General features: G+C 36.4%; 1 protein-coding gene across 1 annotated transcript in view; it reads left to right on the top strand.

The window, feature by feature from the left end:
* SPEF2 (sperm flagellar 2) overlaps positions 1 to 24,294 on the top strand; it is a 109,316-nt gene that overhangs the window by 23,109 nt on the left and 61,913 nt on the right. The window contains exons 9-13 of the mRNA XM_032213895.1: positions 1,180 to 1,367; positions 4,118 to 4,286; positions 13,087 to 13,306; positions 17,058 to 17,188; positions 20,545 to 20,632. Coding sequence (XP_032069786.1) covers positions 1,180 to 1,367; positions 4,118 to 4,286; positions 13,087 to 13,306; positions 17,058 to 17,188; positions 20,545 to 20,632 — 796 coding nt within the window. The remainder of the gene's footprint in view (positions 1 to 1,179; positions 1,368 to 4,117; positions 4,287 to 13,086; positions 13,307 to 17,057; positions 17,189 to 20,544; positions 20,633 to 24,294) is intronic.

The raw sequence follows: 24,294 nt of genomic DNA, 5'->3' as shown, positions 1-24,294 counted from the left end.
AACTCTTTAAGCAGATCTCTTTAAGGAAAAGAGATCTGACTTGCATCATACTTAGCTATTAAGTAAGCAAAATAAATGCTTATATTGGGTATCCTTGGCAGGTGTGGGTCGAGCAGCAAATGAAAAAAAGGGATATGAAATGTATTCTCAATGCCCTTTTTATGCGCACCATGGTGCTGCACACATATGTACCGTGTTTCCCCCAAAAATAAGACAGGATTTTATTTTATTTTGACCCCTGAAATAAGCGCTTGGCCTTATTTTCAAGGAGGTCTTATTATTTTTGGGGTGCAGGAGGCTGCAAGTGTGGTCATCTCATGACTGCTGCTGTGTTGCAATATTTTTGGGGGAGGGCTTATTTTAGCGCATGCACTCAAAAACCCGATTGGGTTTATTATCCAGGGAGGTCTTATTTTCAGGGAAACAGGGTATAAGGAGCAATGCTTATGTTGCAACCCTTGTTTTGACATTGATATCATCAGATTCTGAAGATGTTCCAGTGCTTATTCAAATGCTACAGGTGTTCAGGTGGATATTAAATCAATATCAGTATTTAATCTGGAGCTGATATAATCTATTTCTGAACCAATATTTTTTGCTAGAGCTATGCAGTGCTTTAATTCTAATTCCAAAAAGATAGTGGTTGCCAAACATAATATGTGGTTGCCTTCTTTAAAACATTGATATTATTCTGTTCCAAGAACAGAGGATGGAAGAACGGAAGTGAGACAGAATAACATTGGCTAACTCTATTAGTTCTAACAACTCGGCTAACAGTGACAGCTCAGCTAACAACAACAGCTGATTCCCGTCTAACAGCTCCTTTCATAGTCAGCTGTCAGACGGACAGCCAATCAGGATGAATGTCTCTTCCCGTTTGAACAGCTGACTGGAGTGAAGCCTTAATACCCAACAGATATGTTTTCCCAGAATCCTAAGGCTGCTTTTTTCAGCTCTTTCATGATTCCAAGAAAAGCTATTGCTGGTCTCTAAATCGTTGACTTCTCAAGCTGACTTTCCTTCCCAAGGATTTATATAAGATTTATATAAGAATGTATTTATCTGGACTATTAATAATGACCGCAAGGTTTAGATAATGAGCTTTCGTGCTACATTTCACTTCTTGTCTTATCAATTTGAGGAAATTGACCAGTTTTTTCCCCCCCCATCTCCTTTTAGGCTCTTGCAAAACAAGAAAAAATTGAACTCGCAGAACAGGCCCTTAGAGAAAAACAACTGCATGCAAAACTTGCTGCTGAAAGAGCTGAGGCTCGTTATAAGAAGCATTATGACATTTGCTGGGAGGTGGTTGAACAAATCATTGATTTAGCAACTAAAATAGGAGAATATAGAACACTGACAAATAAGTAAGTCCCTAATATATACAGCTTTGTTTTTTGTTTGCTTTGGTTTTGCATTCCCTTTTGGCTATGTTGGGGAAAGTGAGCAACATAGAAATATACAGAAATTGATTCTCAGGCATCTAGATGAGAAAACAGCAATGAAGCCCGAGTAAAATTTGGGCTTGAGAACTCAATATATAGGAACAATTGCTGAGATCTGTTGAGGTGTCATCTACAGTCCAACCAGTGTGAGCTCACCATATGGAGATTTAAGAAAAACCAATTTCAGATGAATCCACTAGTTATAAAGTGTCTTTTTGTCTTGGCATCAAGGAGGCATCCTCCTTGGTTTAATTTTATTTCATTGCCTTATAAAAATCTAGTGATTGATCTACACTTTGAGCGAGGGAAAGCAGTTGTGCCTCATAGTTTTCTTTAGGTTGTTTCTGTTAAAATCCACTCTATGGAATGCTGTCAACGGAGTTATAAACATTTAATTAAATAAGCTGTAGGAAAGTTAAAGAGTGAATTCTAACTTGAGTTTCCTTTGGTTGGTACCCATTAGAGTGGTGAACTCCATCTCTCAGCGTTTCCTGCCACCAAAATGGGTATTGTGTGTTTACATAACCTGCAGCTCCATATAAGTTACATAACTTAAAGCAATGCTTCTCAGCCTTGATCACTTGCAGATGTGTGGAACTTTGGCTGCTTGAAGAAGCATGTTGGGTGGGGAATTCTGGGACATCTTCAAGTGGCCAAAACAGAAACACTGCCTTAAAAATATCTACCCTACAGATCTGTTCAAAATATTTTTGTGCTACCTATCAGTTTGAAAAGTTGGGAGTGGAACCTATTTCTTAAGTTATGCAATTAATGCTCAGAATAACATTAGTAAAATATAAACAGTACCAGCTAAAGAGCATTTAGTTGTATAGTTTTTTTGTGATAAGGCTATATACGTATACCTATCTACTGTTAGAGATGTTATGCTGAGATATACTCAGTAGATTAATGCATTATTTCAAGTAATCACAAATATATTCTTAGTAAAATAAAAATAGTTTCTGGTTTTTTTTTTATCATTTTACTGATCAAATATTTCTGGTGAAATTCTCCCCCATACACATATTCAGAATAGTGTCCCTTATATATAAAAAAATAATTTTCTTAAGTGAAAAATATTAAGATTAAACCTTGACAAACAGTACCCATGTCCATTCTAAAATGAAATCTCAGATCATTTTGACTAATTGAACTTAACTTGGATTGATCCAAATTTAGCAGTTGCTTCTTTTCGACACAACAAAAGTGGAACTATTCCTAGCCAGAGGAGAAAAAAAATGAGAGCATGGATGAACACACATAGTTGTGAGGTATCTCTTGCCTCTTCATTTTGCTTAGCATATTTATCTGGAATAATGATGTCCTGAATTTCTCCCTCCACATAGATAGACTGATACACCTTGTCTCTTTAGAGGTAAATATCTTGTGCAATATCCAGATTCCTGACTTATCAACTCAGCTGAAATCAGATTTAGAGATTCCCTACCCCCCCCCAGCCAAATATATGCAAGGTTTTTTTCTCTATATATGTACGTGTGTAGGTAGGAATATTATATCTGTCAAGTCATGTTCCTAAACAGAACCGTGGTAGCACAGCAGTTTGAGTGCAGTATTGCAGCCTCACTCTGCCCACCGCCAGCAATTTGATCTTGACCAGCTCAAGGTTGACTCAGCCTTTCATCTGTCTGAGATCAATAAAATAAGAACCCAGATTGTTGGGGGCAATATGCTGACCCTGTAAACCGCTTAGAGAGGGCTGTAAAGCACTGTGAAGTGGTATATAAATCAAAATGCTATTGCTGTTGCTAAACAGGAACAGAATAAAAAATAACAATTAATAATTGATTAACATTAATTGCCAATAAAAGAAGGAATCACATTTATAAATCGTATCGTTTTCATTTAGCAACCATTTTCACATACACAGTAGCAATAGCTTATACTTAGATTTATAGTGCTTTACAGCACTCTCTGGGTAGTTTATAATATCAACACATCGCACCCAACAATCTGAGTCCTCATTTTACTGACCTTGGAAGGATTGAAGACTGAGTCAAAGTCAACTGTCAAGATCAAACTCCAGACTGAAGGGCACAGTTTGCCTACAATACTGCCTTTTAACCACGGCACTGCTAGGCTATTAACTAATCACTAGAGCTATTAACTATTACTAACAACGGGCACAGATACAGACCAATTTACAGAAATACAGATACATACTTTATTCTTTTCAGCAGTAGCAAGAAAGAATAAAAAGGGGGTATGAAAGAAAAAGAGAAAAAAACTGAATTGAGATTCAGGTGAGGAAGAGAGGAAAGGAAAGAGAAAGAAATCTTGTTGATGTACTATATATAAAGCATTACAATTCACTAGGCAACCAGTCTTTCTCAAGCTACTATTCATAAAAGATATCATATGTTTTAGCAATGATTATTTGCAATCACTTCAATTTCCTGCCCATTTGTTTATTTTCAACAATTTGAATATAAAATAATATCCCAACACCCAGGTATATAACAAATTCCAAGTCAGTTAGGGTAAAAACTGATCTTCCTAATGTGTAATTGAGCCATTTTGTCTAAATAGAATTTATCTGACAAAATTCATTATTTCTTCCTCTATTATTTCTTATGTTCCACTGATCACTTTCGTTGATTAAAAGCCTGTTCCCTTCGTACTAAATACAATTTTATTTTTCTTTATTTCCACAGTTTAATTCCTGCAAAGATAATGCGTGACTGGAAGGAGCTCTTCTTAAAAGGAAAGCCAATTTATGAGCAAGCTGACGTCAGCGATTTGTCAGATGAGCCAACTCCAGAACAATTAGTAGAACTGGACAAAATTAATTTGCTAGATGAGAAAGATTATGATGAATATAAGGTACTCCCAACTGATACGGCCTAATGGAAGAATATAAATAGCTCACAAAATCATTGTTCATGAACATCACATTTGTTTTGTGATTGATGCATAGGTTTCATATTAGCATAATAAGCATTTTGGCAGAATTAAATGTACTTTATGCTCCATTTTTCTAGGATTTGGCAATGCATTGATTCACTGCCATTCTGGGTGTTTATCACGGTCCCTTCCATTTCCCCTCATAAGCAATAACAGTAACATGCAAGAGCTCCAAGGTTGTGATATTTTAACTTAAGTAGAAATTAAGTTGTAGTACATTACAGTGTGCTAGAAAATGTTAATGCAAAGTAATACACAAAGCCTGATGTGAAATAAACATTGTCTGTCACTGAATGAGTAGTCTTCTTTCATTGGTATTTTCTAGTACAATTCTTGTTATTTTAAGATAAGTTCATTTCAGTATCTTTAGTTTTACTATAGGCAGTTCCCAGAATTAGTTATCATTATCTTATTTTAGGAATCTTTGAAGAGGTAAGTATGTATCTAAATATAAATCCCCTCTCCCCCATTCCATTTTCAAAAGCAGACTTGATTAAATAATTGAATTCTGAATATTTGCCTTTTTTATTTCCATTCTTTTTGCTTTATTTTCAGCTCAACTGCATGGAGAAAAATGTATATTTTATTTAGGTTGGGTTTGGATTTTTTTTTCTATCAGCTTGTTTGAACTATCTTCATAAATAGCCTGCATGTTTATTTTTTATCTTGTTTGGGAAACCACATTTATATGTTCTTTTTGTACCCACATCCTGAACACAATTGGTACATTTTATTTTCATCAAGTTGTAAAGCCATATAGTCTGTGCGGCCTTTTTGAGTTAACATAAAACAATATATCTTATTTCTGAAAGTGAAGTTTATTTCTTTGTTTATACTATAGATTATATATATTTTTAAAAGATGCCCTATTTTGTTCATTTAATGCAAACACTGGAGTTACAGGGATAAATTTCCAAGATGCTTTTGCGTTAATCTATTAGGATTACATTGCTCAAGTGAAATGAATAGGTATATTATACCTTTTCTCTTCAGTGTGATTCATATATTATTCCTTCTAGTAAGATGACAAAAACTGAAATTATCATCAGCATATACCGATCATCTAAACAGGAACCACCTTGATATTGCCTTTATCAGAAAGATGCAGCAAAAAAATGAGTTCATGCTAACATGGGTGCAGAAGGCACGCAACCATGCCTTGTGAAAGTTGCAGCTGCACCAACTGCAGGTAGTCCTTGACTTAATTACAATTAATCCCAAAGTTTATGTTGCTAAGTGAAACATTTGTTAAGTGAGTTTTGCCACATTTACAACTTTTTTTGCTACTCTTGTTAAGTGAATCATAGCAATTGTTAGGTTAGTAACACCGTTGTTAAGTGAATCTGGCTTCCCCATTGACTTTGGTTGTCAGAAGTTCACAAAGGCTGATCACATGACCCCCAGGACACATGAATGAAGTAGTTGCCAAGCATCTAAATTTTGATTATGTGACCAAGGGGATGCTGCAACAGTCATAAATGTGCAAAATGGTCATAAGTCACTTTTTTCAGTGCTGTTGTAACTTTGAACAGTCACTAAATGAACAGTCGTAAGTCAAGGACTACCTATGGTAACATATATACATCAAGTCTTTATGTGTAGCGTATTTATACAGAAAGAGAAACGGGGGTCCATGGAGTAGCTTCTAAATTTCAAAACATTCTTTATTTCAAAGTGCTTGAATTATTTTTCTCAATGTAGCTCTGTAGTAGGGCAATCTTATCTGGCTGCAAGAACCCAGGTGACCACTAGATGACTGCACAGAATTATTGAAAAACCTGAATTCGCTTCTATTGGTCCAGATAACCACAGCCCTACTTGTAATCCATTTTATTGATAATGATATAAGTACCTAATTAAATAATTATAGACAAGTAGATTGGTTTTCAACAGAAAGTAGGCTTGTACGTATTCTGGACAGTCAATGTGGAACAGCTTCTTCCAATGTATTATAAATAATGTATTAATGTTTTGATTAGACAAAAAATAATTGTGATTACTATGTATAGAAATGATTATATCATGGTCAACAGTTATTTCTTATATTAACCATTTTTTTAAACATTCTCAGCCTCGAGGTTTTTGTGTTTCTTCAGGTCTGTAAGATTCTTCCTGTTTATTTAGCATTTTATCAATCCATAGTATTCCATAAAAGAAAGGGGAGAATTAATGTAGTTGCAAATGTAAGGGCACTGTGCTTATTTATTTGCAAATTTATTAAAGTGCACTTGGGGAAGAAAGAGGACAAAAACATAAAAAAGACCCACTCCAATTTACAAAATTGGCTGTAATTTGACCACATAATCTTCAAACTTGGTAGTGCAAATGTTAACTATTACCATGGTTAAGGAAGGGAAAACTTTGGAGAGAAAAATGTATATGGGGGTTTTGTGCAGGAAGATCCAAATTAAATTTCTGGTATCTTTCAACAGAGCGCAGAAAATTTCCTATCTCAACCCCCCATAGAATCATTGTCAATATCATTTTTATATAGAGACATTATTCAGCTGGCTGAACTAATGGTCTGCATTGATATAAGACAACTTCATATTCAGTATTTTGTTTCTCTGTAGGATTGTAGAGAATTCATTTAAGAACAAAAATAGAACTGAAATAAAAATGTGGTTTTGTGCAATTTGTAATCTTGATGCCATAGATTACTTGCTTGGATGTGTAATTTGGAAGAGTCAGAACTTCCTTACTTCTAGAGCCAAAGTAATGGCAAAAACGGAAGAGAGATGTGGCTGTGTAAAAGTGCAAAGCAAGCAGTCTTTGCATTGATAATCAGTTATATATTTTGCAAGGCTGATGTGGCAGTTTCACAAGATGTTCCTGATGTCTTTACATACTTTGCAAAAGGGCAGCCCAAGCCTTGCAACTGCTTTAGTGGGTCAAAGTGACAAGCTTTGTTTGTGCTCTTGCACATTCTTGAAGCACGTGCTTTTGCAGGTGGCAACTGGACTTTTTTTTCTTTGAAGATGTTTCGCTTTGAAGAAGTCCCGAATACATTCTCTACAGCAACACCCAGATAAGCAGGAATTAATACCATACACAAAATCAAGCAAAAAACACCCTAATCAAGGAATTACCAAGAAAAAGCAATGTCCCCTTCAACATTGTTAGACAAGTACTGTTTAAAACAGGGAGGAAACCACATACTCACTAGCAATGATAATGTTACCTAGTTGGCTAATGAAATATATGCAAGCAAACAATCAGTCTCAGTAGAGGATCTGGGCCTTCACAATGACTGGAATGTTGTGACCTGTTTTCAAAGTGGTTTTCCCCTTGAGATGTTTTTGCTTTTTTGATTGCTCTTTTCAGTTTATTAGGTTATCTGAAAAGATCTCTTTTCAAAGTACTGGCAGTTGCTTTTAAAAAGCAATTCGTCAATAATAAATAATGAGTTAATAATAAATAATGATCAGTTGGGTGATCCAGCTAAGGGGGCTTCTATTGATATTCTTGGAAAAATGTAGTCATTGATTTTCATAGCAATTAAGTGCATGGATTAAATTAAATTAAATTTTGTCTTAATTTCAATCCAGTCTATGGATTCATCACCTGTAGAAGTGATCCTGAAGGATCTCTTATAGTTTTTCTTTAGTAAATTCTACAGAAAACAGAAAATATAGTTCCAAACATTAATGGGCTACTGTTTCTTTGTCCAGCAGACTTCTTGTTTATTTTCCAGCTGCTTGCATGGAATTACCAGTACTTGTAATAACTTACATGCAATTTTTGGTCATCTCTAGTTACAGACTGCAACAGTGTTTTACTATAAATTCATAGTAGCTAATCTAATGTCTTCCAGACAGTGGGAGTACATTCCCACAGTTCCCTGCTATTGGTATCCTGTTAAGACTGGTAAGAGTTGAAATCAAAGGGCTAACAGACATAGGCTGTTGACTCCCCAGGTAAATATAACACTGGGTAGAAATATATTCAGAAAACGTTGGGATAATCTTTAATGAAATTCACTTAGTACACTTAAAATATGCAAATTGTACACAACCCATTCTGCTTTTCTGCCCCTCATTGGCAAATGTAAGCATAGGCTGTTTATGTGATAGGTATTCATTTAAAAAAGCTGATTTTAACAGAATAACAGAGTTGGAAGGGACCTTGGAGTTCTTCTAGTTCAACCTCTCTTCTCAGGCATTTTAGACAAATGGTTGTCCAATCTGTTCTTAAACAGAGCATCCACCACAGGAGGGAATTTTTGCCATATTATTGTATATATTTATAGCCCCAAAGTGCTGCTTGCTATATGTTCAGTTGTGTATTCATTCTTGAACTAAGAACAAGTATGGATGTGTCTTCTGTAATGCTTAAATTGATTCAAGAGAAATTGTTCCAATTCTTTATCAGTCTGACTGTTTTCCCAGTCCTAACCAAGAGGAAACTTAGTGAGTTTGCGAATCTATCACATGATCACAGTTTGTTTTGAACAGTTTTGTAATATTGATGAGTGTTATATATATGAAACCTTAAACCATGTCACTGAATGCTCCTCCCCTTCTTCCTGTCTCTTCATGCCTTCTCTTGGTTTGTTATTTGGCATTCATTATCTCAGTTTTTTTCAACCTTGGAAACTATAAGATGTGTGGAATTCAACTCCTAGAATTCATTACCTGACTAATTCTGGGAGTTAAAGTCCAAACATCTTAAAGTTTCCAAGGCTGAAAAACGCTACATGATCTGAATAAAGTAGAAAATTGTGTCTTAATAGAACCCAGTATATTTTCAGTCAAGCTAATCATGTGCTGGTTTGGAGCAGCAGATAAGGAGATGCACTTATTTCTAATTTATGAAATCCATGATTGTTTATTTGACCTCAGCTATTATTCATGTTTCTTATTATATAAGCTAAAAGTTGTAAGAAATAATAAGTTGTGCCCCTTTATCCATGATTTCTTTTCCATTGTGTACACTTCATAACTTGGTTAGAGTACTGCATCATTTCTGCATCCATTCAAACTGGGTAATATGGTTTGAATTTATTATTTTATAGTGAGAAAAAATTACAACTGGTTTCTACTGTTAGATTGGTGAGAAAATGAAAAATGTATCTGTCCATTTTGAATGTAACAGCCAACTATGTTTTTCTTGAATCAGAATTGGACCTAGAGCTAAGCAGACTCACATCTACTTAAATCTATTCCTTCAATAATTATTTGGAAATGTACAAGAAAAATCCAGACATATTTTTGTTTTGTTTTTCAATTAACTAGTTCTGTTACTAAACAAAAAGTCAGATATGTATTCTGTGGTATGATGACATCAGTCAACACAATTTATATTGCAACTGGATTTAATTTGTTCAATGCAGCAAGCAGTTATGTGCTGCCCAAAATTCAACAGACTACTTGATGTGGGATGACAGCAATGCAGAGTAATCTGTAGTTACTACTTCCTGTGATTTGGGAAATTACTTTTGTTGATGCTTCCTGAAACTGCATCTGCTTTTTTTGTAATTGCAACCATTTAGTTTGTAATTACTTGACCAAATCTTTTTCACAAGTACTAATACCAAGTCATCCTCAACCTTTAGGTATGCATTTGATCTTTCCTTTTCTGTTGTTTGAAGAGGGGAAAAACATTTGCTGTCTTCCAATCATTAGGTACCGCACCAGTGTTTTACAAGTTTTGAAAGATTTTTGCCAGACCCCTTAGTATGGTGGCCTTGGAGATTTAACTAATTGAAAGTAAAAATGTATTTCCCAAGCATGGTTTTATTATTGTTATTTTGGACCTAACCTTCTTTGAATACATTTTTTTTTCTTGGAGAAGGCTGAACCAAACCAGGAGTTGAATAACTTTGTCTTTTTTTCTATTAGCATATTGTTATCTTCACTGGAGAGCTACTGTACAACTTTGTTTTATTTTAAATAAATGTAAAGGAACTTCTGTGGTGATTATTCTTAGTATCCTTCAGGAACTTAAGTTCTTTAGGCTTAAAATTATTATCTGACACTATTTATCCATCAATCCCTTCATTCCTCCAAAGAAACTCTGGGTAGCCATAAAGTTGAATTACAAGTATAGTTAATCCTTGACTTACATGCATTTCTTTAGTGACCAATCAAAATGGTATTGAGAAAAATGACTTATGACATGTTGTCACATTTATGACTACAGCATTCCCATGGTCACGTGATCATAATTTGGGTGCTTGGCAACTGACATGTATTTATCACATCTGTAGCATCCTGAGGTCATGTGATCACCATTTGTGACCTTCCTAGCCAAGTCTGACAAGCAAAGTCAATGAATGAAGCCAGATTTGCTTAATGAACATATTATTCACTTACTAACTTTAGTGATTTGTTCAAGAATCATGGCAAGAAGATCGTAAAACGGTGTACAACTCATAAATCAACTGCCTTGATTAGCTGCGGAACTGTTGGGTTCAATTTTGGTCATAAGTCGAGGACTACCTGTAGTCTTTGTTTAGGAACTGTTCAAGTACAATAGTGATGAAAAAATAACTTGGCAACCTCTCCTTGGATTTATGATTTTTTCAAAGGTCATAAAACAAAGGAAAGCTATAGTAAAATTGTAATGTTTTGCTTAGCAACTGATTTACTTTACAACCAAGTAGCAGGTCCCAATTGTGGCAGCTTAACAAGAACTACCAGTAATAAGTAACATTTCTATAATTCTGAGTTACCTGTATGCACTCTTAAAGAATTTTTTTAACCCCCTATATGTGTCCTTTTTGTTTTCTGGTCTTTACTAAGCTGAGGCCAGTTTTCACTCTTTTCTTTCTCCACATTTTAAGATCATTGCCTCTGACATGTCGAAACAATAGCAGAAGGAATTACAAATATTCTGTATTCTTAAAGGTTAATAGAACTTAATAATAGAAAACTCTTCTCCCTCCTTTTTAAAAATTTCCAGAGGAGGTTTGTCAAAGTACAAACAACAAAGAGACTTGAGGTATCTCAAAAGACAAATTGATCAAGGTATAAGCTTTTATTGATTACTGCTCAATATCAGATTAATTATTTGTCCTGCTTTGGCAAGAATGTTTGGTGTGTTCCACTTTTGGCTCATTTACATCTGGTTACACCATGTTTAGTGCTTGGATTTGTATTCATGCACTGGAGTTTTACAGAAAACAAGGAAGATAACTTGGACAGAGATATACAGGCGCTGTTGCCTAGATAAAAGGCTAGGTTGCATATCTCCACCAACGCTGCCTTCTTTACTCTACAAGTCTTTCCATCTTCTGTTTCTTCACTTCCTACATATCTTCAGAAATTAGGTCTGGCAAGTCACCTGGAGAGAGATTTTTAAAAAGCACAGGGTATCTTGGAGCAAAATAAAATTATTTTGTCAAAAAGTTTAAATTGTGCTGGCAGAGTAAATATAATCTGCAAATCATTATTTTTCTCAATATCAATGCTCAGGGAAAATTTGACAGTTCAGGTTGCAAAATACTGGGAGTGTTTGGGGATTTTATTTTGTAATATTTCTCAAAAAACAATCTTTGGCTCAGAAAGCTATTTTCCTTTGCTAGTGAAATTGAAACATTAATGGGTGTTTTATTTTGTTTGAGGAAAAGATAATTCATTCTCATTGTTTAATGCAACTAAGTACAAATATTTCATACTTTGAGATTTTGAATGAAAATGCCTGGGCATATATCCAGTTCCAGAGCCATTGAACAGATTTCTGCTTGTTGGATACTGCCATTCATAAAGCAAAGAAAAAAAAAAGTGAATTTCTATTGCAAAACAAGAATGAGAATCCGGGAAATTGCATCAATTCATTTCAATTCTATTCACAAAATTTTCATTTTAACAAGGTAAACTAATCCTAGTAAATTGAGATCCAAGTTAATAGCTAAGAGAAGAACAAATTGTCATCTTTGAAATTCAGAAGCAAAAATAAGTTAAAGTTTAAACAAAAGAAAAATCAAGCTTTCTATTGAGAAGAAGGAAAAGGTGTTCATGTCTCCAGGTGATACAACAAATCACATGGATCTTGATTATTAATAGTAGTAGAAACAACTTGCTTCAATGTGTTTTGTTTTCAAGTGGCTTATTTATGGCAGCCTTTCTTAATCTCAAAACTTCCATATGTGGTGAACTGCAGCTTCTTTAATTGTCAGTCAGAATGGCCAACACAACTGGAAAACATGAGTTTGGGAAGTGTTGATTACATTATAATACACCTATAGTACCACTGAAGTCAAAAGCAAGTTTGCTAATGATAACAGCAGGAAGAAAGTCAAGCAATTTAATTTATATCATTAAGAAAATTCCTAGTGAGACCTAATGTTTAATTGAGCAGGTAAAATTTATTACACGAGCAAAGCCTGTTAACTCTCTTGTTAGCGATTTTAAAAAATTAAGCCAGGGACACTCATTTTGCACATAATATACATATTACAGTGGCTCATGAACTTCCTTAGAGTTTCTTATAATTGAAACCCAACAGGGGTTGTTTGGACATAATTTGGATAACTGGATATCTGGACAATGCCAGGTTGGAGAAGGTCCATTTTTGTTAATGGCTGTAAGCCTTGTGAATCTTGCATGAAATAACTTGCTGCAGCCTTTTCCTTTGCTCAGATAATCCCTTATACAGCTCAATGGCATTTACTGCTAAGTAAGCACCTATAGGATTGTGTTTCAATGTGGTTCCTTTTTCCAGCAGTCTGGATGGATGCAAAATGTTCCATTTTATGTTGTGATTTCTCTTACTACAGGCGATGATTGAGGAGTGGTACCCTCCTGAAGAGATCAGAATAAATAAACCACCTCCTGATAATGTAATATTGGGTCATGTGATTCACAGATTGATGGGACTTGTCTATCCCCCAGAACCGGAACCACCACCGTCTATATTTTCTCCATTCCCTCTGAAAGGTTGCATTTTGGGAAAGCTCTATAGTGGGAAAACCACCTGCTTAAACTTCTTGGAAAAAGGTAGGGTGGATTTCTATTTTCCCTAGAATTTATTTCCTCCTTGATGTCTTCGTGTTCTCTGTCGCACAGAGCCCCCCCCCCCCCCACTGAGTAATGTGTTTCTTCAAGACAGTTTATGGGGGACTGCATATCCATTTGAGTAGATCAAAACTGAAAATGGGAGGACTCCATTCTCACACTTGGCATCCACTTTTTCAGACACATTCCCCCTTTTTCTTTTCCAGTATCATCTTTTCCTATCTCTGCAGGCTCATCACATTGCAGGCAGCATTTGAAATGTACTAGGGATAAAGGGGAATGGGTTGATGGTTCGACTGTAGCAATCAAAAGAGAGAACTTAAAAAGAAAAAGAAAACAACATTCATTGAAGCAATAGGTTGCCAATTGAATTTGAAAGTGCTGTTGAGAGTATTTGGGTTAAAGTAAGTGGTGAAATGAATAAAAAACTACAGGACTTGCCTGAATAGAGCAGGTGATGCTTTTCAAAAACAGACTATAGATATTTCCAAGAATTGTGAAATGCTAATGTTGATGGAGCATTGTCCAATATCTTAACACATGCACAGACAAAGTCTGCTAAATATGATCCTTCTAGGAAATTCAAGATGTACGATATTCATTATTTTCTCCTTCAAAGAAGGAAGCACAAGGTGACCTTTTGCTCTCAACTTGGTACAACCAAGTTAGAGAAGAGTACAGGTAGTCTTTAGTCACAATGGTACCAAAAAAAGTGTCTTATGACTGTTTTCCACATAAACTTTGCAGCATAAACATCCCCTTAGTCACATGATCAAAATTCAGACACTTGGCAACCAAGTCATATTTATGATGGTTGCAGTGTCCCAGGGTTACGTGATTAGCTTTTGCGACTTGAATAAAAAGCTACAGGACTTGCCTGAATAGAGCAGGTGATGCTTTTCAAAAACAGACTATAGATATTTCCAAGAATTGTGAAATGCTAATGTTGATGGAGCATTGTCCAATATCTTAACACATGTACAGACAAAGTCTGCTAAATATGATCCTTCCAGGAAACAAAGTCAACAGGGAATCCAGATTCACTTAACCATATTATTAACAAATGCAATGATTCACTTAACTGTGGCAAGAAAAGTCATAAAATGGAGCCAACTCATTTAACAATATTTCACTTATAGCAACATAATTTTTGGGCTCAATTGTGGTTGTAACTTGAAGACTACCTGTAGTTGAAAAAAAAACAGTTCGCTGCAACACTGGGGAATGCAGCCATGCAATGCTCCATGTAATGATTTCAAGGGAAGCTAGTAGTGATTGATTGTTTTAAATTATATTTGTAATGGGCTTAATAGTACTTTTTATTGTATGCTACCCAGAGTCATTTTGTGAGAGATGGGTGGACATATGCATCTAATAAATACATAAATAAAAATTGGAGAACTGCCTTAGATTTAAACCTTAAATTTTAATAAATGGCTATGATAAGTAGAGTCCATTTGAGGAAAAGAAAAGAAAAAATAAACAGTATGCCAGCTACTGAATGAAGATGGCAAAATTCTCAAAGCAATAAGGGAAAGACAGCTGTTTAACTCTTAACTTTGGCTCAGTTTTAACAAAACAACAGTTGGAAGGGACCTTGGAAGTCTGCTAATCCAATCCTTGCCCAAGCAGGAAACCCTAAACCATTTCAGGCAAGTGGTTGTGATCAGTAAAATAAAAGAGGAGGATTGAAATTTGAGGTTCATAGAAACACGATCAGGAAATATGCCTTGACTTTGGATGAGTTTAAGTCTCCACATTCTAGGGAACTGGTGGAGTGGCTGAACTGTATTGTTCCTTTAGGAAATATTTGGAAAATTGACAAAATGCCACTTGACAAGAGGAGGGCAAATGTCCTTTCTTCAGAAAGAGGAAAAAGTAGATAAAGATAATTAGAGACCAATCATATTTACCTAGATATCAGGGAAGAATCTAAAGCAGATCATATTGATTTTTATGCACCAAGAAAAACAGTTGTATGTTTCTGTGACTTGTGTCACACTCAATTTTGAAAAGGCTCTGGGTAGCACAACAGAAGCCAAATAGAATTCTAAACAATCAAACCCAGACATTCAATAACAATCAACATCCTAGTTATTAACTCGCCAAGCAAAATAACCTTTAACAACAATTACATAATGCAGGGAAGGGATATCACCTTATTGGTGAGAAGAATGGCATATAAATTCAATGACTCAATCAATTAAAAGGCATCAACCCCAAAGACTTTCTGGAAGATGAGAGTCACAAGACTTAAGTGGGGACTAGCTAGCTCAAAAATTATATATGAAGAGTGTTCATCAAGAGTTCCCCATCAAGTTGGAGGAAGTCTCAAATAGTCTACAAGGTTCAATCCTGGGCAATACATTCCTCACCTCTGTCTAATAACCTAGATGAAGATATGGAAGGAGTCTTTATCAAAGAGCTTATTCTCCAAAAGAAACAATATTCAAACAATATTATTAGATTAGACAAATGGCTGAGGAATACAACGTAGTTTAAAAGAAACAGGTATAGTGTTAAGAAATCAGCAATATCTTACAGGCTTGCATATAAGAGAGTGGGTAATGTATATGCATACTGTATACTTGTACACACAGACACACAGAGAGAATTGTTCGTATTTGTTCAAAATGTCTAGATATAGAAGCTGTTAGCAGAATCAGCAATGTAATATCGCTACAAAAATCCCATTTTAGGCTGCACCAGAAGAATTTATAAATGGTTCAGAGGAGGGTTAAAACCAGCAATGCATATTGAAAAGGGACAGGACCTTCATTGCTATGTATTAACTATCATTTTGGGGTTTTGACACCCATCTTGGATGTTATTGAATAGACAGGAAGTAATTGTTCTACTTTATTGGAGCTTGTTAATCTAAGACCTGCTCTTTATAGTTCCAGTGTATAGGATATAGAGCACTAGATTTAAGCTAAAGAAGATGAATTCTGATTTAATTATTATATATAAAAAGCAAGAAATATCTTAACAATGGAATCAGTAGGGCAGACAACCAGAAATTAATTATGTGCTGAGAATATTTCAACCCTACTCTGGACAGGGGGATTAGACTTGATGACCTAAATGACCCTTCAAGACTACAATCATAATAAATTATGCCAATGACTTAGGTACTATCCTGTTTAGAAAACAGTACTGCCAATTAAACAGAACAAAAGCTAGCAGAACAAACAATATTGGTATTTATTTATACACACTCCAATGAAGTTCCATATGCTTGGGAGTAATTTAAAATGGCATTAGCAAACAATTGGACGAATCAGTGAAATCACTCTGAAAGGAGATGTACTACCTTGCCCAGCAACTAACTTTAAATGCCTAAGGACATGTCTTCAAATCCCTAAATCTTAGGAGGAAAGGAGTAATTATTAATCCTATTAAGCTCCTTATATCATGTGCCATAAGCATTCTAACTGATCTGGGGTTTTCCCAAATCCACAAAGGTTTTTTTCCCCCCCCTTATCTGTTTCATGTCTCTTTGTGGCAAAGTCAGGAAGTACGGATCCCGGGGCATGAGTGATATAGTTCATCAATCCTCCAGAAAGGAGGACTTGGTTCTACAAAGAGTAGGAGTGAAAATTCTCTAAAAACATATTTCTGTCATTTTCATAAAGATACATAAAAAAACATGCCTTTGACCCCATTTCCCTACAATCTCTTTTTATAATGGCATAAAATATAAACCCATTATAAACCTGGTTGTCTCTGTCAGTTTTTAATATCCAGGTCCTATCTCTGGATGCATTGATTTCAGAGGCAATTAAATCCTTCCATGAAAGAGAAATGTCGATTGAAAATCTACTACCAATCAGAATGAAAGACTCTTCCTTGAATCAAATGCATGTAAGTAAACCTGGCATGGAATGGTAAACTGAAATTGTGCTTCCAAGGACTGTGAGGTATGTTTGACCAGACCAAATAGATTTTAACAATTGTTACTAAGGTTGTCCTAAAATTAAAAAAAATCCAATTATGTCCTTCCTCTTCCAAATACTTCCATAAACTATTGATTGGAGGCAAAAGCCTCTATTTGTGCTGCCATAAGTTTCATTAAAGTTTGCAGAGGAGAACTTCACAGATTAAATCTCTGTTTTCTGTTGTGCCTTGTAAGAATAACTCTGTTTGAATTCTGCTGTATAAAGCAGCTTTTTTTGTTTTAGTTGGTATTCATATATTGAAAATAGGACTTTTTTCTAATCATTCAGTGACAAGATGAATGTCTGTGGTTATTTGAATTATCCACGTTTAGGGATGTTACTCTTAAGTCCCACTTCAGGATTGGGGTGTAGCAATAGCAATGGCATTTAGACATATACTGCTTCATGGTGCTTTACAGTCCTCTCTAAGTGGTTTACAGAGCCAGCCTATTGCCCCCAACAATCTGGGTCCTCATTTTACCCACCTCAGAAGGATGGAAGAATGAGTCAACCTTGAGCTGGTGAGACTTGAACTGCTGGCAGCCGCAGTCAATGCAAATAGCCTGCAGTACTGTATTCTGTGCCACCACAGTTCTTCCATGTAACTGGAATTCTTCTTGGACTCACAGCTCTTGCTGAAGGATGGCAATTGTGGCCAGAAAGAAATTCACAAAAATTCACAAATGATCCATTACCTGGTTGATAGGATAATCACTCATGCTTTGGTCATCTTGTACCTAGACTATTGCCAAGTCCTATACATAGGGCTGCTTCTGTACAATTCAAGATGCTGTTAATCACCTGGTTTGGTGTAGTGGTTAAATCACCAGGCTGGAAAAAAGGAGATTGTGAATTCAACTCCTGTCTTAACCATAAAGCCAGCTGGATTACCTTGAGCCAATCACTGTCTCTCTCAGCCTAACTTACCTCACAGGGTTGTTGTAATATAAAAAATAGGAGGATAAAAGTGTGTTAAATATGTTCCTTTGGGTTATTTGCAAAAATAATAAAGAGGTGATACAAATAAAATAAATAAATAAACCAATAAATAAAAGTCTTTCTAACATTAATTATATACCATCAAGTCATTCTCGAGTCAAAGCCTGATTCGCTGAGAGATTATTTATCTTCTGTGGTTTCTATCTATCCTGTATGATCAGACAGAGTCAGCATGCTCTGGGTCTCATCAGTTAAACTGTGTTTCCTGGTGGGACCCAGGAACTATGTTTTGTCTGTTACATGTAGCTCCTGACCATTGAAACTGCCTTCCCTCAGATATCCATATGTGCTCCACTCTTCCCTTATTTAAATGACAAAGCCTGGTTCTTTCCCTAGGCCAGTGATGGAGAATCTTTTTGGCACCGAGTGCCCAAACCACAAGGTGCTTGCATGTGTGTGCATGTGCTCATGCCAGAGCGCTGGAAACCCAAAGATCAGCTGGTTGGCACACATGTGTGCCGGCAAGCTAGTCTTTGGGTTTCCAGCACACCTGTTTTTTGGTCGGTTTTTTCAACTATTTCCAGGCCATTTTCTGGCTGGTTTTTTTTTGGCCAAAAACAGCCTAGAAAATGACCTGGTTTTAGGGCGTTTTTTTGCCATTTTGGGGGGCATTTTCCGGTGCTCCGGCATCCACAAAGACCAACTAGCGATTGCACGAGTGCCCACAGAGAAGGCTCTGCGTGCCACCTCTGATAAGCGTGCCATAGTTTTGCCATCACGGCCCTAAGCCTTGCGCTAGAGTGGGTAGGGCGACCCCTTGTGTGATGAATGGTCAGTTATACCTTGTGTGATTTTTCTTTGGACATTTTCTGTTTTGTACTATTTTGTTTTTATTTATTTGTCATATTTAAGAGCAACCCATCCCTCACACAGAGGAGTGGCATACAATAAAATACCAAAAGCATTAAAAAGTGTGTAAAAATTTAAGAGGCAAGAAATATTTAAAATGGATTAAAAGGTGGGTGAGGAGGACTTTTTGTTGTCAACCAGTTCCATGGCTGCAGGCTCATCTGTCCACCCCATGCAAGGGCATAGAGCATATCTTTATGCCTTTATGGAAGTCCAGAAATAGAGGCCTGCCTCACAGGATGGATAGGGGGCTGGAGGCAACATCAGAGAAGGCTTTCTTCCTAGACTCTTGCCAGTTGGAATTCTTTGGCTGACAGGATCTACAATATATTTTCCCTGTTTGACTGGTGACGAGATGACATAATGGGATGAAGATGGTTCTGTAGATTTAAATCCCCATTCCATGTAGGGATTTAATATCACAAACAGCACCTTGAATTGGATCCAGAAGCAGTCCAGCACCCAATGCAGCTCACACAGCAGAGGTGCTAAGTGCAGCATTCTTTGGGCTCCCAAGATTGCCAAAAAGGCTGCATTTTGTACTAGTAGAGGTTTCCAGATACTTTTCAAGGGTAGCTTCATGTAGAGCACATTGCAATAGTCCAGATGGGAGATGACCAAAGCATGAGTGATCAGGTGAAGAACTTCCCTGTCTAGGAAAGGGCATAAATGTTTTAAATAGTTTGCATAATATATGCCATTCGGAGTCATGAAGGAATCAAATGGTCTTATAAATTTAATAAACAAACATGTGGCTCAGAAGAATATATGTTCATGTCATCCATTCCCACTTTGTGCTTATCTTTTACATCCCCCTCTAAACTTGTGAGTCCTTGTCCTTTTCTGAATCAAGAGAACTGAAGGCATCTGGTCAATTGGTTGCATACGGTTGGCTTTCATTGGGAGAAAAAGCAATGTCGTGAACTCTCTTTGAAACTGGAAAATGATGCAAGTTTCATTATCTAGCAGGAGGAACAGGAGTGCCTTTATGAAACATCCTAAGGCATTGGTTTTTTTTTTAAAGCAATAAACCCTGACTTATCAGTCACAGCTGCTAGATTCATTAGAACCTATGAGAACACATTACGTGTGAAACCAGTCATTAGGATTTATAAATGAACAATTGTTTATCAAATTGACAGAAAGGGAGGGGATAAATCCAATACACTAATAAATAAATTGTACTCACCCAAGAAAATTGGCTTAAACAACTTTTGCTCAATCCAAAGTAGGAACCCAGCCATTGTCTCAATACTACATCATATCAAAAAAGTGTTAATAATGTTTTTTCACTGGATTCTTGTTGAGTTCATAAAGTATTATATATTTATTCAGTGTTGATTTTTTTTACAAAACTGTCTTCCAAAATTTACCAGTGTTTTACAGAGAGAAAAAGAAATGGCTAATGATTTCTTTGCTTGTTTATTTGAAAAGGTTCTAAAAGAGGCTTCTAAGGCTTCATTGATAGTAGCGAAAACTTATGAGTCAGCAGAACAGAACATAGAAATTGTGGAGCCCAAAGGTAAATCCATAAATAATATCTGATGTTGGAGTTCAATGTTCATCCACACCAGGCGTAAAATGAGATGGCCAAAACACAAAGCTCTTGCTTTGCCAAAACTGCCATATAAGGATTGCATAAATCCAGGTCACCTCTGGAGGGCAGCATAGAGCTCCAGAACATTGCAATTTGTTGCCACCACATATGCCACTACATATGGTTGCAGATACAGCAGTAACCCAAGTTTGCAGCAGTAATTTATTTTTTCATTCATTGTATCTATTTGATCCTTCTCCTTACAACAGAATTGGAGAACAATTTATATAGATTTGTAAGTTTTTGCAACAGTTCTGTTACTGTAAATCTGCCACATATATTACTTTGTAAAACTTTGACATTAATACAAAGTCTTATCTCAGACAATTTCAACAAGTTTGGCAAAATGCTGGGCCAATGATTCTTACCATCAAAGTCCTTTACAGAACTACAGATTATAAGTTTCTGTACCAGAATTTTGCACATGATGTGTGAGGAGATGGTATAATTAAGCATGGCCAATGTCTCATGGTATGAAAGTTGTGTGCTTCCAAGTTACTTATTCACATTCTCTCTCCATTGGAAGAAACAGTTTTTTAAGTTTAAAATTATTGATTTGTTTTTCCATTTTGGCACATATTTTATTTTAGCTCATATGCTTTTTTCTGTTTCCGTATTACTAATGTAAACATGCACATTGGTATTAAAAGACATTGATATGGTTTTGGTTTATTGATTTAGTTCACATGCAGTGATAAAATGTTATTTGTTTTTCTCTTTAATGTTTTTTTCCTGCAAGTGCAGGATCCATCTTTTCAAATCAATAAAATGTTTATCCATTGGTTGTGACAGGAAATTAATTAAGTTGGGCTGAAAAAGAGTGACTGGCCTAGTCACCTAACGGGCTTTCATGCTGAAGACGGGGCTAGAATTCTCAGTCTCCTGGTGATTGGCCAAAAATCGGCCAACCAGCTTTCATGCCTAACGCAGGACTAGAACTTAAACGTTTTCTGGTTTCTAGCCTGATGCCTTAACCTCTTCACTACAGGTGACAAACTCGTGGTATCACGTTGCTGTCACATGATGTTTTGCAACTTTTTTCCTTCACAGAGCTGGGGTGGGCGTAGTCTGCACATGACGCATCTGGCACACGGGCTGCCAGTTTGGCACCCCTGCTGCAATGTTCCCTCTAAGCTGCGCACCTGCGCGGCCGCGCACATAACAAGAAAACACCACACAGAAGTTTTAAACTGCGCTCAGTGTTGTTGTTTTTTTTCAATTATGTTTTATTTTCATTTTCATTTCATACAGTCACATATATACTGTGCATAACCGGGGCCATATAACATTGAGCAATAAACACAGCCATCCTTGTCAAAAATACTCCCCAAAATACAAACCCAATATACCACTTCAACCCTCCATACACCCTTTCTTTCACCCCCTCCAACTTTCCTTTCTCCCCTCCAACATTCCCCTCTCCTACTTCCCCTCCCCCTCTATCACTCCTTTCTCCCAATACACTCCCTCCCTTCCATCTCACCCTCCTTCCGATCCTCTCTCCCACCCTCTCTACCCCTCTTTCTTCTTTCCCTCTGCTCCTCCCTTTGGTGTATTTCTACTATCTATCAATATATTCAGCTTTTTATTTTTACACTAGAATTAAAAAGGCAACAGTATACAAGTGCAATCATATTACTTTAAAATCTGGCACATACTATATTTCCCCCCCCTCCCCCCTATGACCCCTCCTCCCTTCCCCCCTGACTTCCCAGAGCCCGTACACGGTATAGCTTTTTATCAAACACAGTCTAAGATATATTAAAACCAAGGAAATTTAAAAAAAAGAAAAAAAAAGTCAATAAAATCTCTGTGTTGAACTCAGCTTCTTGCCATTACACAAACTTTAAGCAGTTTACATTGTTCCTAATCTTAATTGTTTGATTACCTGCAGGATTTCCCCAGAGGTTATTTGTTGGTTCAACTGTTGCCTGTACTCTTCTCTAACTAGGGGTATTATCTCTTTATCTAAGTATCTGTCTATATCTAAACCCTTAATTTTGTCCCCTTTGTACCTCCTTCCCTCTATAACACAATTTGGATACATTTCAAATTTTTCTTTTGATTTCCTCTTCCAATTCTTTTCGTTTTTGCCCTTGTTTATGTCTATTATTTTGTTTATATTCATCAATATTCCTCTCATATATGCTTTACTTACATCCCCTACAAATTCCATGAATATACCCTTATTCATACTCAGAACAAAGTATTCAGATGGCAATTTTTTACAATCATTAATGTACTTTTCATATCTAAATAAACTCTCATTCGACCTCCAAGACCTTCTTGCCTGCACTACCCTTCCCAATTCCGTCCAGACTGGGTTATGATCCAAAAGGACCCTCGCCGCAATCTTTGTCTTCTTCACCCTAGAAAATAAATCATTAGTGATTTGTATAAAATCAATCCTTGAAAGGGATTGATGTCCATCAGAAAAAGGGGTGAAGTCATATGCCTCTGCGTTTCTTTCTCGCCAAACATTTCTCAATTCGAAGTTGTCCATCAAGTCTTTTTCCCTTCTAGAATTAGGTCTAATGCGATATATCTTCCAAAGGGATCTGCTTCAATTAATTCAGCCTTAATGTCTTAAGTATACAACTATACCATTTTTCTTTTCCGTAGCAGAGGTCACAAAATATTGACCAAGTTCGGGGTTGAACAGATATTTTTGATCAGTTGATTTAATATGAATTTCTTGCAGACAAATTATATCGTTCTTGAACTGTTTGAGATAGTGAAATATTTTCTTTCTCTTCTGTAAAGAGTTCAGACCATAACTCCTTGATCAATGGCCGGTGATTATTGAGGTTGTTGCAATATGCCTTGTTTTCCCATTCGTCTGGTGGTCATACGGCTAGATCTTTGTTCCCTGGTCCCTTGCCCTTCCGGAAGGAGGAAATGGTGCTTTTTGTCTGGTAGTTGTGTGATTTGCTGTTTATCTTGTCCTTCTCGTGGTCTTTCTCCAGATCCAGATAATTCAGGGTGTCCCACCTTCAGGGTCTTGTGATAAAAATCTCGGGCTTCCCATACAGAGTTGAGACGATATTTTTGCTTATTAAATGTAATTATAATACCAAATGGCACATCCCATCTATACTGTATCTGACGGTTTCTGAGTTCTTCCACTAGAAAAGCATAATCTCTCCTGGCTCTTAGCATTTGGGGTGGTATTTCTTTCAAGACAATCAAGTCCTGTCCGCCAATTTGAAGCCTGGTATTATAAGACTCTTGTAGTATCATGTTTCTGAACTCTCTTGTAGTAAAGTATATAATTACATCTCGGGGGAGTTGCCTCTGTTTTGCCACCCAAGAGTTAGCGCGATAAATTTTTTCGATCTGCCAGTCAAAGTTGGACCCCGGTCTTTCCACCAGATGGTTAAAAGCCTCTGAGAAAATCTGCTTCAAGTTCTCCTGTTCGTTTTCACGCAGCCCCCTGACTCTTAATGCAAGCTCCATCTGTTTGTAGTATATCATAACAATTTCTTTTTCAGCATTTTCAACTTTTTGTTGCACCACTTCAATTTTGGATGTCAAGTTAGTGTTGGCTTCATCAAGAACCTCTAGCTTATCTTCCATTCCAGAAACAT

Source organism: Thamnophis elegans, chromosome 3 (assembly GCF_009769535.1).
Source record: "Thamnophis elegans isolate rThaEle1 chromosome 3, rThaEle1.pri, whole genome shotgun sequence".
In the NCBI taxonomy this organism is placed as follows: Eukaryota; Metazoa; Chordata; class Lepidosauria; order Squamata; family Colubridae; genus Thamnophis; species Thamnophis elegans.
Note: the sequence above shows the minus strand (reverse complement) of the source record. Positions and strands in the feature narration are given on the sequence as shown.